Source organism: Tursiops truncatus, chromosome X (assembly GCF_011762595.2).
Source record: "Tursiops truncatus isolate mTurTru1 chromosome X, mTurTru1.mat.Y, whole genome shotgun sequence".
Taxonomy (NCBI): domain Eukaryota; kingdom Metazoa; phylum Chordata; class Mammalia; order Artiodactyla; family Delphinidae; genus Tursiops; species Tursiops truncatus.
Window position 1 is genome coordinate 86121790 of NC_047055.1, and position 16585 is coordinate 86138374.

Genomic DNA, 16585 nt, shown 5'->3' on the forward strand with positions numbered 1-16585 from the left:
CAGGAATCTTATAAAAAAAAATGAATGTTTTACAGAGATCACCTTTTTGAGTTAGGAGAAGAAAACTCTATGGGATTATGACAAATCCAAGGACTACAAAGAAATTTCTCAAAACCTGTACCTGGGACAACCTGACTCCTGGGTTTAGGTGGTCTTGAGAAAGCCAGTCAGGAGCTCGGAAAGGAATGAAAAGTGATCTGAACCTGACTGCTCAGGAGATTCACTCAGGTCTAAGAGGAGGAAATCATGAATTTAGGAGAAAATGGAGTCAACTTAAAAATCGAATTTTAAATTTGGAATCAAAGCAGAAATAGTAAGGAAGAAAAAATAATCATACTTACTGTTGGCTGAAGAAATGTTCCCTACTGAATCAGGATGACTGGGGCTGGGGCCCTACCTTTTGAATAAGCGCTCTATGTGCTCCTGACACAAACTAGAAATTGTGATTCCCTGATTTAAATGATACACAGCAATAAGTTAAAGGCAAATGACCTTGGTGGACTGCTCTGAAAAGTTTTCACAGTACTTTGAAAAGAGAAAAGTAGGGAGACTCTCTTGTCATATTCAAAACAAACTGGGCCATAGCTATAAGTACCATCTATCACCTATCATATTAATGTCATTGATTTGAATTTGATTGGTCTTGTGGTTTTGTGTGAGTTGAATGCGTACATTTGCTTTGGTTTTATGGTTGTACAAGAGCTATAATCACGGGTTTACCCTGTAAGCTTCAGTAAACACTACAGCTCTGAGATTTTTTTTCTTTTATTCCTTTAAAAAGAGCCCATTTACTTTTCTTAGGTGTAAAAATCCTGCTTCAAGGGAAAACCATAAAAGAGAGATGAGATGGGGAAGGAAGATCTTTGAAATTTAATTTGGTTCCTCCCACCAACTTTGTTTTCACCTCTCTGCACAGGCATTTATACCCAAGGATCCTTTTCAACCACTTACTATCGGGAGATAAATCACCATTAAATATAAATTCTTTTCAAAATCATATACAAGATACCTTAAAAATAAAAATATATTAAAAATAAAACCCTACAAGTCCAACAGAAAACAGATTCAGCCACATCCAGTGTTGAGGGAAAGAATACATATAAAGAATCTATATCTTCAACTTCTTCTCCTGAAGTTTCCTAACACTCACTCACAAAGCATCCTTTCGTCTTACCTCTCGGTGCCTATCCCGGTCTCGAGACTTCTCTCTCACCCAATCAATTGTATTGAAATCATCATAGGTCCCCACACCAGGGATTGGCTCCTCCAAGAAGTCCATCATCCTATTTGAAGAACCTATTCCTCCACCATTGTATGACTTGTCCTCTGGATTGAACAGAAAACAGACATTAGTACTTCAGACACTCTGGACATTTTTAATACCTCTTTTCTGAGCACCAAGAGGTGAGCCCTTAAACTATCAGATGACTGCTGTTAGGGTGTGCTGATAAAGCAGAATAATCACCTGGTCGGAACATCCATCACATTCAGAAGTTTCTGTGGCTTAGGCACAAAACGATGAGCATCTCGAGGCAGTGTGAATGGAAAGGGACGTATGAGAGCCACAGTACAAAGGGAGAATTGACAGGGGTTGAAGTTCAGTGGGAAAGGATTTGTGAAACAAAAAACAGGAGCTTGCAGCAGCTTAGGTATTTCAGTTTCTGTTCTAGGATGAAGACAAAAGGGTCAAAGGTCTTTGCAGACAAATCAAGTCAGAAACCATTTTACATTTATAAGGCAGTAATTCCATCCTCAGAGGTGGCTTTTGCCTGAGTGGGGACTCCAAAGAAAGCACGTAGGTCTCTTCTAGAGTTAAGCTGGCTGGAATGTACATATTTCCCTTCCATAGTTATAAGACTTTGATTCCTGATGCCATGGGTTTGTGGAAACTTTTACTGAGTATACCAGGACAGTCTAAGATTTCCAAGTAGAGATTTTTAAAAAAGTGCATGGCTCAGAGATGACACGTCCCTCCCTGATCCTTCAACTGGAAGAAACATATCCTTTTGGCCAACAATCACAGTCCTTCACCTGCTTCGTTTTTAGCACTTCTACTACAATTACTTAAGCAAATGCTTTATCTTCTTTTCTAGACTATAAGCTCTTTGAGGGTAGCCCTATTATCTGATTTACCATTGCCTTCTCCAGTGTCTAGCACATGGCTACGACCCAATAAATATCAGCTGAACCCATGTTTGTTTGATGAACAGTTGGGATGAGGGAGGAGTGTTCAAACTCAGAAGTTGCACTTACACAAGGTTCCTTAGTATTGCTTAACAAACTTCTTCAAAATATTTCCACAATCCTCTGGTGAAACAAGATTTCACTATTAAACACAAAATGTAAAACCGTATTCAGGAATGCATGCAAATGCACAATGAGGAAAAATGCAGAGTAATGCCATCAATGAACTCAACCAGCCACAGCTCACATTTGCAGCATCAACCTTGGCAGGGACAAAGTTCTAGCGAGACTGTTTGGTGATGAATCCCTCTGTGAAGAAGGCCAAAGTGGGCCTGAGCTGACCCCCTCTTCCCCCATCCATACCCCCACCTTCACTCTAAACTCCTAATAGACAAACTTGAGCACCCTCAAAGGATAAGTTTGAATTAACACCCAAGTTGCACCTGGTTTACAAAGTCTAAGTCTCCTGAATACCTAGTTCAGCGTACCTTTCCCAAGCAACACACACACATGAAAGGAAAAGCTCTGCAGAATCCAAATCATAATAAGGGTGGGGGTGGGGTGAGGGTGGAGTGGAGGAGATGAACAAGTTAATCTTAAAACCCCTAACCAAAGTCCTTTCCATATCTTCAAGCATACCTGGCCATAAAATGGTTGGCTGCATTTCCTATCATGTCAGTGGCATACTGATAAAGATTAATGCTGGTGCGTTGTTTGAGAGCTTGGAGGGAAACAGCCAACCGGGAAATGAGGGCAGAAAGAGACTAAAGTATGTGGGGCAGGGGGGAACCAAGCTGTTTCAATTCTCAAGACAAACGCTGACATGAACACAGGACACCAACCAACCAGAAACTGACTTTTTAAAGCAGGTTAATGCTTCAATTGAATTTGGTCTGGTTTAAGTGTGCTCCTTTCAGGAGAAATTTTCAAAGGATTTTGTGAAACTGATTTTTAAAAGCACCCAATAGTTACCTAACGTTACGCTGTATATCAAATGAGGCCCCCAGCTGGAAGAATATTAAGACAAAATGAAGATCTGCAACAAGCTTCCTAACAGGAAAGAAAAAACCCTATTACATCACTAGGTAACATGAGCACTGCATCATCCTTCTTTGTAGATAGTCTCCTATTATAAATGCAAATTGTCAGGCAGCTCTAAAAGAGCAGGCAGTGATTAGAATCCCACAACAGACTGCTTGTGATTCTCCAGATCCCCTTCTCCCTGGGGTCACGCTTCGGTCCTTGGCCAGGCTCAAGTCTGCTTACCTTCAATCACAGCTTTCTTTTTTTCTGCCTCAAGGAAGAAATAACCTTGGCAGCCCGCATTTGCTCATTTAGGTTGAGGAGCTTTTACAGAAGGAGCCCCTGTCTGAACTGCTTTAGAAGGGCACTTGCTGCATTCTCTGCCTTTCACAGGAACAAACGCCACCTAAAGAACCACCAGTGTTCCCTGGCGGTCAGAATGTGATGTCACCGTTGGAATCACGTGACCAGACCCTTGGACCAGCCTTGGAGAAAGGAAGATTTTTAACCGAGCACAGAAGCCTTAAAGATGTAGTCTCATCTAAACAAATGTCATCAAACTTGGGGCAGTCAGGTCAGTTCAGAAAACTGGGATCCAGAAGTTTTAGTTTTCAGACCTCATTTAGCAGGAAATCTATGAAGGCAAAGTAGAAATATCGGAAAGCATTTAGAGTTACAGAGACCCTAAGTTTAAAAAAAAAAAACGAGGCAGGGGAGACAGGCAAATATAGAAAGGCTTTTTAAAAAAGGGCACTGGATACCAATAACAGATAAAATCTCACAAATGTAACAAGCTAAATAAGTGAAATGAGTGACAGATGCTGGACACAAGAGAGCACATAATATGATTCTATTCATGTAAGTTCAAAGTCAGCCAAACCTAAATTATATCATTTTAGGACACAAATGTAAGTGACTACATTCCAAAGAGAAGCAAGAAAATGACAGAAGTAAAGACAATAAAGCCAGGAGTAAAACCAGAGGAGAGAGGGGGTCGCCATCTGGATGGAGCACATGATGAGGGTGGGGCTTCTGGAAGGCTGGCAATTTTTCTTAATCCGGGCAGGGGTTACCTGAGTATTCACATTATAATTATTCTTTAAACTGTACACACATGTTTTATGTCTTTCTCTGCACACATCATAGAGAAAATTATGAAAAACTGAACCATATATGAACTTACTATACAAAGTCAGTTCTTTAATACCACCTAGTAACTTTGAAAACTCAGAAAGCAGTCGAGAAAATGAGGCGTGTTAGTGGTAGTGCTCTACCTAGAAAGCAACATCAAGTCTGATCTCATTAATCCAACCTGAGTAAAAGCAGCTATTTCAGCCATGAAAATTAATTCACTACTACAGTTGCATTGTTTCAAAGGCTTTCCCTTCTCTTGTCTTATTCCAAAGGCTATTTTTAAGCAGGTTTTAATAAACTGTGCAGTAAGGCTAGTCCAGTAAAGAAGAATGAAATTGCCATCTCTCACTATACCTACCACTGCTGTATGATATATAGGAAAGTTGTTAAGAGAGTAAATCCTAAGAGTTCTCATCACAAGGAGAAAACTTTTTCCTTTTCTTTCTTTTCCTTTTATTGTATCTATATGAGAAGATGGATGTTAGCTGAACCTACTGTGGTAATCATTTCACAATATATGTAAATCAAAGCATCCTGCTGTATGCCTTAAACTTATACAGTGATGTATGTCAATTATTTCTCAATAGAACTGGAAAAAAGAAAAGAAAAAACCTGCCATCTCCGAACTCCTTACGTGAATCCACAGAACAGCCACTGTTGAACATTAATCTAGTCAGTGTGCTCCAATAATCAGACCTGAATGTAGGGCTTTCAAATGTTGTGATTACTCTCATCAGTTCTTAACGCCCAATGCATCCTGAAATGTCAGTACAACAAAACCTTAGGAAATGTGAGGCGCTTCATGGAACCTGTATGCTTTTGGTCCATCCATCATATATCACCATATATGATGATATCTCAGTCTCTTGATGAACTAACCTAGCACTAATGAGAAGTAAAATGAAGTGGCAATGGAAAGTATTGTGGCAAAGAACTAAAAAGCTTAAAAAGCAAAACCTATGGCCCAAGTGTGACTGTCTTATACAATTACACTTTTAGAAAAGTATGTGTATCTTACTTAGAGAGGATGACAGGGCCAACCTCACAAGCCTCCTTCAAAGTTATTCTTTACTCAATAGGATTCTGCCTATAGTATCTGAAGACCACTACAGAATTAACTTACTTTAATAAGATTTACATTATCTTTTTAGATTATTTTATACTTTAAGATACTATCTTTTTGGTACTTAAAAAGTGTGTAGTTCTTCAATGTACAGTGATTGGATTGCATAACCAGTACCATGTCAATAACTTCTGATGAAAGTTCATGTGTTTTTCAAATACTCCATCAGTGCTTCTAGGGGAGGAACTTTTTTATTCCATGTAAATTTACCTCTTTTGAAAATTAGAGGGCTGATAGCCATGACACAGTCCTCATACTAAAATGAGATTTAATTACAATTCAGATTAAGAAATGAGGCACTGGATTTGTAGCAACGTGGGTGGACCTAGAGATTATCAGACTAAGTGAAGTAACTCAGAGAAAGACAAATAGCATATGATATCACTTATATGTGGAATCTAAAAAATGATACAAATGAATTTATTTACAAAATTAAAACAGACTCACAGACATAGAAAACAAACTTATGGTTACTAAAGGGGAAGGAGAGGGGGATAAATTAGGAGTTTGGGATTAGCAGATACACATTACTATATATAAAATTGATAACCAACACGGACTTACTGTGTAGCACAGGGAACTATACTCAATATTTTGTAATAACCTATAAGGGAAAAGAATCTGAAAAGGAATACACACACACACACACACACTAAAATTACAATGAGAATTGTTGTATTTTTTTGGCTGTAATTTATGCAATTGCTTTTTGTGATTTTTTAGAAAAGGAGGCACCTGTGTTACTTCATTATTGTAAAATTTTCTTAACCAAAATTTGGTGAATTTTAGTAGTCAGTCTACCTCACTTTTTGCTTATGATTCTAAATTGTTTTAAGTTGTGTTTACAGTATGTTCTTGTCCTTTAACTTGGTGAATGTAGTAAAATTCTCTCCCATCCCCCCCAAAATATATATGAATCACTTTGCTGTACACTAGAAACTAACACAACATCGTAAATCAACTATACTTCAATTTAAAAAAAAAAGAAATGAGGCACTGGTATTCAGAATTTGACATATTTCTTTTACTCTTTTCTACCCCTCTATTCCCTTCTCTGCCAAATTTGTAATCTCTAGCACATGTTTCTTTATACAGACTGCCAGGTCAACATATTATTATGGAAATAAGAGAAAGAAATGCTTACCAATTTTTAATGCATCCTATGATAAAACCACAATGATAAAGTTAATATTTGGGGACAAACAGAGTTATCTTTGTGGAACACAGATCTGATCAGATCATTTTCTGTTTCTAACACGTTAGTGGCTCGTACAACAATGTTTTTAAAACTTTCAACATAGGAAGACCACTTAATGAGCATTTGGCACAAGTGTGGACTAGGAATTGTAAGATATTCATTATAATTTTTAGAATAGGAAAAAATTATTTTATTTTTTTAAATAAGTAAATTTTTACAAAAGAGAGCAGTGTTGTTTAAAAAAAAGATTTTGAAATATTTTTCCAACCACTTTGGAAAAAAATATTTTTAAATGTATAATAAGGATGATGACAATGACACTGCTAATTTTTTAAGGTTTTACCAATGAGAGGGATGAAACTGTTTGCACTCTTTCACAGAGGTATCTATATCTGACTTGATGACAAACAGCTTAAGCTGTGGGTCTTATTCCACATCCAATTGGTTTCTTTTCTTAGCATTTTTATTACTTAGCAGAAAGAAATATTAATGTCATAAAACTAAGTTGTCAGGAATGGCAGTAGAGATTATTCCATTCAGGACCAACTACTGAGGTACAAAGAGAGTAGTAAAACACAAAAGGCGGGCTTCCCTGGTGGCGCAGTGGTTGAGAGTCCGCCTGCCGATGCAGGGGACACGGGTTTGTGCCCCTGTCCGGGAAGATCCCACATGCCACGGAGCGGCTGGACCCGTGAGCCATGGCCGCTGAGCCTGCGCTCCGCAACAGGAGAGGCCACAACAGTGAGAGGCCCGCGTACCAAAAAAAAAAAAAAAAAAAGGAATTAAAAGATTTAAGCTTCTGGTGTGTAAATACTCTACCAAGGGAAGAAGAGTAAAATTAAACAACGACCCTAAATATCAGATTGGGGTGCTTATTAGGCAACTCTAGATTCTTGCCTCTATACAAAAAAAAAAAAGTAAAACTTAGGTTTTTGAAGGCATAGTGTGCCCTTCAAAGTAAGTTATATTTAAAATGATTTAATGCTCTAGCAGGAAAATGATTCAGGTTAAAGTACATCTAGCTCTTAAATGATAAAAGTCACCCAAGAGCTAACCTGGATTGCTTGAGTCTGGGAAAAAACGTACAAAAAACAAGTCAGAAAAATAAGTCAACCTTGAAACAGCTTTCCCGGTAAGTTACACTTAGGTCTAAAAACTTAATTAATGGGTGTTTAAAAGCACACTGCTTGAATGAGGAGGCATATAAATGAATGTATTTAGCTCATTTTCCTTTATGGAAACCACTTTCTAATTTTTTTCTAAAAATCACATGATGCTTAAAACTGGAAAACCCCTTAAAATACAAGAAAAGAAACTCCAATTTGAGAATAATGTTTATTTCAATCCCTAACCAATATGCCATTAGACATTTCCCTGGGGAGCTGAACAGTAACTGATTAAGTGAATTAGTTAAACACTAACAAAGACACAAGGGGAAAGAGGATAGAAGGAAACCTCCTGCACCCTGAAGTACTGCTTTAGCGATAACCACAGCTGCATGAGGGCTCACTTATTGGCAGCAGCCTAAAGAAAGAAATAAGCACTCAAAGAAATGGAGCAGGGCTATTGGTACGTATCACAGGACTTGAAAATAGTTCCATTTTTAGAATGTATTTCAGTTTTTACAGGGATATATTGTATTTTTGCAAGGCTAAAAGCACGTGTACAAAAAAGTCAACACTCGACCTAGCACACATCAGCAGATATTCATCCTGCAATCTTTTAAACTGTACCTTCATTCAACAGCAAGTACTAAGGGTCTATTATGAGCCACTTCTCACTTCCATACCTGCACCCTTTTCCCTTCTTGTACTGGTTCATCCATTCCAGATCTCCCAATAAGCCATGAACCCTTTCACATTCCATTCATCTCTACGTTTGAGAATACATTACAGTTGAAGCCCCAATAATTAGTCAACATTTTTAGGACCTTTCTATATATCAACTTGTGCCTCCATTTTGCTTCCCCACTTACCGAAACCCAGTGGCTGAAAAGCAAATGCTTTCCCCCCCCTCCCCCCGCCCCGGCCACACCGCCCTGCGGCTTACAGTATTGAACCCAGGACCACAGCAATGAAATAACAGAGTCCTGACCACTGGACCGCCAGGGGATTGCCCTGAAAAGCAAATGTCTTCCTATGTAAGCCCTGGAGAATGTCACAGGACCATGTTATGTTTTAATATACTACCTTAGTTCGGCCCCAGGACACTTATTCAGGGTGACTATTCCATTGATACACATCTGTACAGCCATACTGGTTGTTAAACAGTGAAATACCTGTGGCTGTAGATAAGTAACTACTCTTTCCCAAGGACTCTCCTCCCCCACAACCATCCCCCCCAAGGCTCCTGAACTTTCCCATGATGCAGCAGCTGGAACACTAGGAGGCTCCAGAACACTACCCGCAGCTATATCTGACATCCAATCTGACGGGTCAGTGCCTGTGTTGTTTTGACTGTCACCCTGCACCCATTTCATTTAAGGACTGACTGCTTGGTTCCTGCTCACAGCACGTTAAAATGTGAAGCTAAGAGGCAGGAAGGACAACAAAGAGGAAACTCTCTATCCCAGCTCTGCTGAGCTAGACAATCAGAGAGGTGGTGAGAGAGGTGGGGAACGGGACTGCAAAAACAATAATGAATCTATGATATGTACTATTAAAATGAAGTGTGAGGGCCATGAGAAGTATATAGGAAGGTGGGGCATGGGAGAAAGGGATAGGGAAAAGGCTTTCGAGATATGCGTGAATCTAGATTCTTATACCACCTTCAGACTCCTTGGTTCCCATTGGATACAGCTCTGCCCCCACTGGGTTGTAGACATTTGCTTGACAGTGTACCTTTTGTGCCTTCTATTCCCAGCATCTACTCTAATGCGGAAGTTCCCCACCCAAATCACTTTCATTACCAGTGGAGCCAGGGTGCTAATTGCCAGAGTTACCAGTGTTAGGAAAAATAGCTTGAGGAGTATGGCTTGATATCTGCAGACCCTCACTGTACAAAATCAATGTAGAAATAGAAGTAGAGGGGATAGGTTTGACAATGTTGCTGAGAGGGTTGTCCACATAAAGAAAATAGCCCTCTGTTCCATTACTTGTTTTTCATTCCTTCCTTCTCAGATTTATACATAAAAGGGACTGACAAGAAGACTGGTAAATGTAATGGGTAGGGAAACCCTGCTCTAAAATGCACATTCCATACCAGAGTATTGAGAAAGCTTTTGGCTAGCACGATCCTGTGTGACTACTTGTGCTTATTATTTTAGAAGCAGCATTTCTCCAGTTCTTCTATATTGAGTCTGCATTGGTTTCTCTCTATTAATCTCCAAAAGGAAGTTGGGGAAAAAAGATTAGCAACTATTCTTTAGCAGGAGAAAAAACTTCAAGAGAGGAAATACCAAGTAGGAGATTCTTCTTGGATTCATGGGAATAGTGTGATGTCATGGACAAAAAAAAAAAAACAAAACAGTTAAACACACACACACACACACACACACACACACACACATAACCTAGGAATTGCTCTTAAGGAAACACTTGTACCTGTGCACACCAATGTATGTATGCTATTCACTGCAGCACTGGAAACAATGAAAGAGTCCAGTAATGGGGGAATAGCATAAGGATAGAAGTAGACTGATGTGTACTGAAATAGAAAAATCTCCCAAACTTACTATGTGATAAAAGCAAGTTACAAAATAATAAGTAGATTTTTTAAAAAAATTAAAGTGTGTGTCTCTGTGTTAACTTGATAGAAAAAGAATTGAAAGGGTCATAACTGAGTTATTTTGAAGGGTTATCTCTGGAGTGGGAAGTAGTGAGGGAACTTTCACATTTTATATACATGTGTATTGTTTGAATCTTTAACAGTGACGTGTATTTATGTGTTATATAAGTGTTTCTAAAAATAAAAATAATGATAATGCAGCTAGAAGAGTAGAGACAAGACATTGCAAAGGGAAGACTTCCATTCTGAGAGGCAGACCACTGGGGTATTTAGAAACAAAGCAGGTGACAGTTTCTGTAGAACACTAGGAGGAAAGCACCAAGAGGAAGATGACTTAACTAAATTTTTACATGGAAGTCAATGGGAGGACTTCCCTGGTGACACAGTGCGGTTAAGAATCCTCCTGCCAATGCAAGGGACACAGGTTCCATCCCTGGTCTGGGAAAATCCCACATGCCATGGAGCAACTAAGCCCGTGCGCCACAACTACTGAGCCTGTGCTCTAGAGCCTGTGAGCCACCACTACTGAGCCCACGTGCCACAACTGCTTAAGCCCACACACCTAGAGCCTGTGCTCCGCAACAAGAGAAGCCACCGCAATGAGAAGCCCGCACACTGCAACGAAGAGTAGCCCCCACTTGCCGTAACTAGAGAAAGCCCACGCACAGCAATGAAGACCCAATGCAGAAAGGAAAGAAAGAGGGGAGGGGAGGGGAGGGAAGGGAAGGGAAGGAAGGAAGGAAGGAAGGAAGTCTTTGTGATCAGATCCATTGTCCAGCAGTGAGAAGATACAGATTCCAACCCTAGCTCCATAACTCACTAACTGTGTCACCCTGGGCAACTGTCTTGATCTCTGTGGGTTTCAGGTTCCCCATCGCAAAAATGAGGGCATATCAGCATGTATGATTTTTACGGTCCTTTCCAACTCTCGTACTCTATAATTTTAGCAATGATTATTTGTGGGTTATTCGTACATTGTGTTGAATGACTTCTGAGAAGACATTAGCTTTGAGGAATTCCAAATGGTATTTTGATTGCAGAGTTATCACAGAATACCCTTCTGGCAAGATCAATAAATGGTACTACCAATCCTTAGGAAAGTAAGATTCAGCTGAGAGATGAAGTAGAGCACAACCTGGGACCCAACACTTCCAGTCTGTGCCTAACTAGAACTATACCAACATGGCCACGGTACCTCTGGAGTACCTGCTAGCCACAGACCCCGGAAACACCCAGCACACACTCCTGAAACATCACAGCAACCCTCTCATCTACCACATAATGCCATAAATTGGAAGAAGGTGAGGTTCATAATAATCCACTCAGGATTTATTAGAGGCCAAACGCCCTCTAATTTTTTTCTCCCTTTGAGAGGGGACCAAAGTGGTCTCACTAATTAGAAAATAAACGGGGAGCTTCCAGATTCAGCTCTGGCAAGTAAAAAGCTCAGAAATTGTCTTGCTGTATACTTGAAACTAATACAACATTATAAATTAACTATACTTCAATTAAAAAAACAAAAAACTTGTTGCTCCCATTCGTACAGCAAGAAAAAGCTAGACAAACTAAAAAATCAATAACTTTTCTTGGACCCACCGGAGAATTGCTGCAAGGGAAACTCTGACCCCCAAATCTGAAGAGACAGGCTTATCCAAAAAGACACAGAGAGATCTGCTTACCTGGAGTAGAAACTGCTAGAACCATAACTGGTAGGGCTACTTAAAGGCAACTTTGATGAATTGCTGAAGGCTGTGTGTGGACTTGTGTGAGAGTAAGGATCTCCTGAGCCTATACTTCGGTGGCTTTTATCTCCAGGAACCCTACCAAGTTCTCAAAATGAAGAGCTAAGAAACATGTCCTCCTAGCTCAGAGGAGAAGTGAAGAGCTATCATTGTGAAATAGGCCAGACCTGTCTCTGTAACAAAGGCCTATGCTCCAGGGGAAAATACTTTGCCTGAGCCTTATCCCAGTTGGGGGAAGGGCATTCTTCCCTCTCCAGCCGTTACCCGTCTCACTTAAGGGAAAAAAAGCAAAGTCAGTAGGGGTCTGGGCTTCCTGGAAATGGGCTGGGAATGCTGAGGTCAGAGACAGGAGTAGGGGGCAGGGAGAACAAAAAGCTATAACACCGGATTACACTTTGTGAAGGTTAAAGACACAAGACACAGGTCCAACAGACAATGCAATTTAATCAGAAGATTATAAAATAACCTGCTCCCCCATACCATACAACCACACCAATGGGGCTCCCATATCTTAATAACAGTGGATTACAGCTGCAAGACACAGAATCTCTTTCAAGGAATTGTACTTAAGGAAACTCAAAATCAAGAGAGAAGACAAAAACAAGGACACTACAGGAATTTAACCCCTGGCACTAATAATTACACCAAACATTAAACAAAGCCCAACTCCTAGCCAGTTTAACATAAATCTTAACACAAGGGAATTAAACTAGAAACCAGTAACAGAAAAATAGCTGGAAAATGACTAAATACCTGGAAATTAAGCAACATACTTCCAAATAACCCATGGGTCAAAGAAGTCTGAAGACAAATTTTAAAACATTTTGAAGTAAATGAAAATGAAAATACAACATAACAAAATTTGTGGGATACAGCAAAAAGCAGTACTTAGAAATTTATAATATTAAATGTGTATATTAGAAAAGAAGAGCTAAAATCAAAAGATCTGAACATCACCAGAGAAAACATACAGATGGCAAATAGCAAATGAAAAGATGCTCAACATCATTTGTCATTAGGGTAATGCAAATTAACAACAAGTTCCCACTACACACCTATTAGAATGGCTAAAACCTAAAACACTGACAATACCAATTGCTCACAAGGATGTGGAATTACAGGAACTCTCATTCATTGCTGCTGGGAATACAAGATGGTACAGCCACTTTAGAAGACAGTTAGGCAATTTCTTATAAAACCAAACATAGTCTTACCATATAATCCAGAAATTGCATTTATATATTTACCCAACTGACTTGAAAACTTAACGCCCACAGGAAAAACTACACACAGATGTTTGTAGCATCTTTAGTCATAATTGCCAAAAGTTGGAAGAAACCAAGATGTCCTATAGTAGGTAGGTGAATGAATAGACAAACTGTGGTATATCCAGACAATGGAATATTATTTAGGGATGAAAAGGAACGAGCTATCAATCCACACAAAGACATGAAAGAACCTTAAATGCATACTGCTAAGTGAAGGAAGCCAATCTGAAAAGTCTATGTACTGTATGATTCCATTTATAAAGGCATTCTGGAAAAGACAAATTTATAAAGATGAAAACGGATCAATGGTTGCCAGGGACTCAGAAGAAAGGATGCTGAATAGGTAAGACACAGGAGATTTTTTAGGGCAGTGAAACTATTCTGCATGATACTGTAATAGTGGATACATGTCACTATGCATTTGCCAAAATCTATAGAGTTTTACAGCACAAAGAGTGAACCTTAATGTATGCAATTAAAAAGAAAATCTCAGGATGGAATGCAGAATGTGGCAAAAGAATCCAATTATATCACAAATTTGTGAAACAGCCTCACTAAAGGAAAAAGATGCTGACCCAAGTAACTGGAAATGAGTGGAGTTTGTAAGACTAAAGGTAAAAGAATTTTGTATAAGCACTTTACTGTAGTTGATAAAGTAGTTTCCCACGGAGGGTATGGGTTAACAATTTGAAACCATGCACATACACTGGAAATGAACAGTTAAATATTGGATGGTGGATGGTGGGAGCCACGTTTCTCACTACCTGGAGGGGAAGGTTACAGACAAGCAAGGGGAGGAGGCAAGAATGATCCCTGTGGTAACGGATTACAGTTAGAGACACCAGTATGATCTCATGTTTAGCTTAATATAGATGCAGATAGTTACATACAGATAATCTATTTACAGGTATGTGTAAATACATGGGTCAGAATACACATATATTTATATTTCCTTACTGAGAGGACCTAGAAGCAACAACGCCCCAACAGAAAAAAGCACACCTCCTGCCCAGATCTTGCTTTCTAATACCAATCTCCGCTGAAAGGAACTAGGGCTCCTTGGAGAAATGGCTGATTCTAGGACTGAGGCAGGAAGTATATAACATGGGCCTGGAGCATATTGTAGTACCAGAAAGTAAATAAGTGCTTAAGAAACCTGCACAGTGACAGGGATACATCAAAGGGAGAAAGAGCCAATTGAAAGAGCTCCAAATGCAAAGTTAGAAAAATTTGAATAAAATAAAGTAATAATGGATTATAGCCCAAAGTATTAAACAGATGAGTCCCTACTGATATAAATAAGTGAATGAATAAATAACTGAGAATAGAGAAATCTCCGATGAAGAACAATTCCAAATAGTGTTTGTAGATACTTCACCCTCAAGGAGGTAGAGAATAACTTCCTTATTCTTAAGTGTCAGCTACGCAGTGACTTCCTTAATCAAAGAACACATTATGGAAAGGATGAAAAAAGAGTAACTTCACAGGGGAGAAAACTGACAAACACTACCTCAGCCACATGATCAAGGTGAACATCAGCAGTGATGAGTCATATTGATGGTATATACCTTTGATATGATGTGGTAAGAATGACACTTTACCTCTAGTCTTCCCCCAAGCCCCAGTCCAATTATGAGAAAAACATCAAACAAATCCCAACTTAGCAACATTCTACAAATACCTGGCCAGTAATCCTCAAAACTGTCAAAGGTCACCAAATACAAAGAAAGTCTAAGAAACCAACACAGCCAAGAGGAGCCCGAGGAGACACGACAACTAAATGTAATGCGGTGTCCTGGATGGGACATTCGGTAAAAACTCAGTAGACCTGAATAAAACATATACTTAAGACAAAAATATAAATATATAAATGGGGGAGAGATTAGAGGGCATACATTCTGAAATCTGACCGGGTATTTTCCCATTAAAGAACCTAAAGGAAGCCTTTAAAGCCTATGGACCATAACCATAGGCCTCATTTTATGGGGTCAGCATATTAAAACAGGTGAGGTTTATGGCCCCACGGAGCTTTTGATAAGGGCTACTTTTTCTTTTTTTCAAGCTCAAAAAGCAGCGATAACAATTGCCATTCTCCTAGGCTAAGCGTTTAGGGAAGTTTGAATATTATGAGGGTGACGGTTCCCAAATTCCCTTTCCTTCTCCTCCTGGCACCATCCACACAAATGAGTCAGTTTGGGAGAGCCTAACTGAGATGATGAAGGGAGGATTCTCCATGAGCTGAAGCCTAAGATGTTTTCTGTTTCTCTCTGAAGGAATACTATGATCTTTCTTTACAGCGGGGCAGAACAAACAGAACTGTTTCACAGCTTCCATGGTGGATTTCATGCACCGTCATGTTTTTCATTTTAAAAGATTTTTCCCTTCCCTGGGACATCGGGAGGTTATGCTGAGGCTGGCAGGGGTGGTCTGGGCATGTTCTCACACGTGAGAGGGAAATGGCCTGCTCATGCTCCACCTGGGCTTTGAAGTCATCTGTGTCTCTTCTGGTTTATTCTCCATGTCTAATTGGTCCTATTGATCCCCACTCTGAAATTTCTCCAGAACTTATTCTTTCCCCCTCTCCATTTCCTGCTGTCCTAATTCAGGCCTTTGCTCTTTTGCCTAGATTGTTCAAAACTAACAGTTTAACTGGTCTTCCAGTCTCCAGCATACTCTTCCCCTGAACCTATCTTCCACACTGCCATAATTCTCTAAAACACCAATCTGATCACATCATTCCTCTGCTTTTAAATCATTTGGTGACTCCTTGGTTACAAGATGAGGTCCAAAAGCACAGACAATCTGGACCCCACCTAGATTTCTAACTAGATCACCCAGCCTATATCCTGCTCCAACTCTCACCATCCCCACCCTTGGAGTCTCAGGCCTCAGACATACAGACTCTGTTTCTTGAGCAGAGGACGCTCTCTCATGCTGCTATGTGCCTTTACCTGTGCTGCTCTTTCTGCCAGGAATGTCTCCTCATTCTACAGTTAGGGAGTAGCAGCAAGGCATGCTAGGTAGAAAGACAAGGAAGCGAGGGGGAAAAGAGAATCGAAGAACGTTACCAAAACAACACAGTTCGTATCTGGGTGTTCCATAAATGAATGAATCGCTGAATTGCTGACCAGGAGTTCCAGGCTGCGGAGGCAGGCAAGTGAGAACAGATGGACTATGAGAATAGCTC

The 16585-nt window shown here is 39.7% G+C and overlaps 1 protein-coding gene across 5 annotated transcripts in view; it reads right to left on the reverse strand.

The window, feature by feature from the left end:
- The window catches only part of CLCN5 (chloride voltage-gated channel 5), a 159735-nt gene that overhangs the window by 25962 nt on the left and 117188 nt on the right, over positions 1 to 16585 (reverse strand). For all 5 annotated transcript variants that reach the window (XR_004524438.2, XM_073799514.1, XM_033849403.2 and 2 more), the window contains one exon: positions 1175 to 1326. Coding sequence is in view for 4 of the 5 variants with exons in the window: in XM_073799514.1 (XP_073655615.1) it covers positions 1175 to 1326 (152 nt within the window). In the remaining variant the exon portion in view is untranslated. The remainder of the gene's footprint in view (positions 1 to 1174; positions 1327 to 16585) is intronic.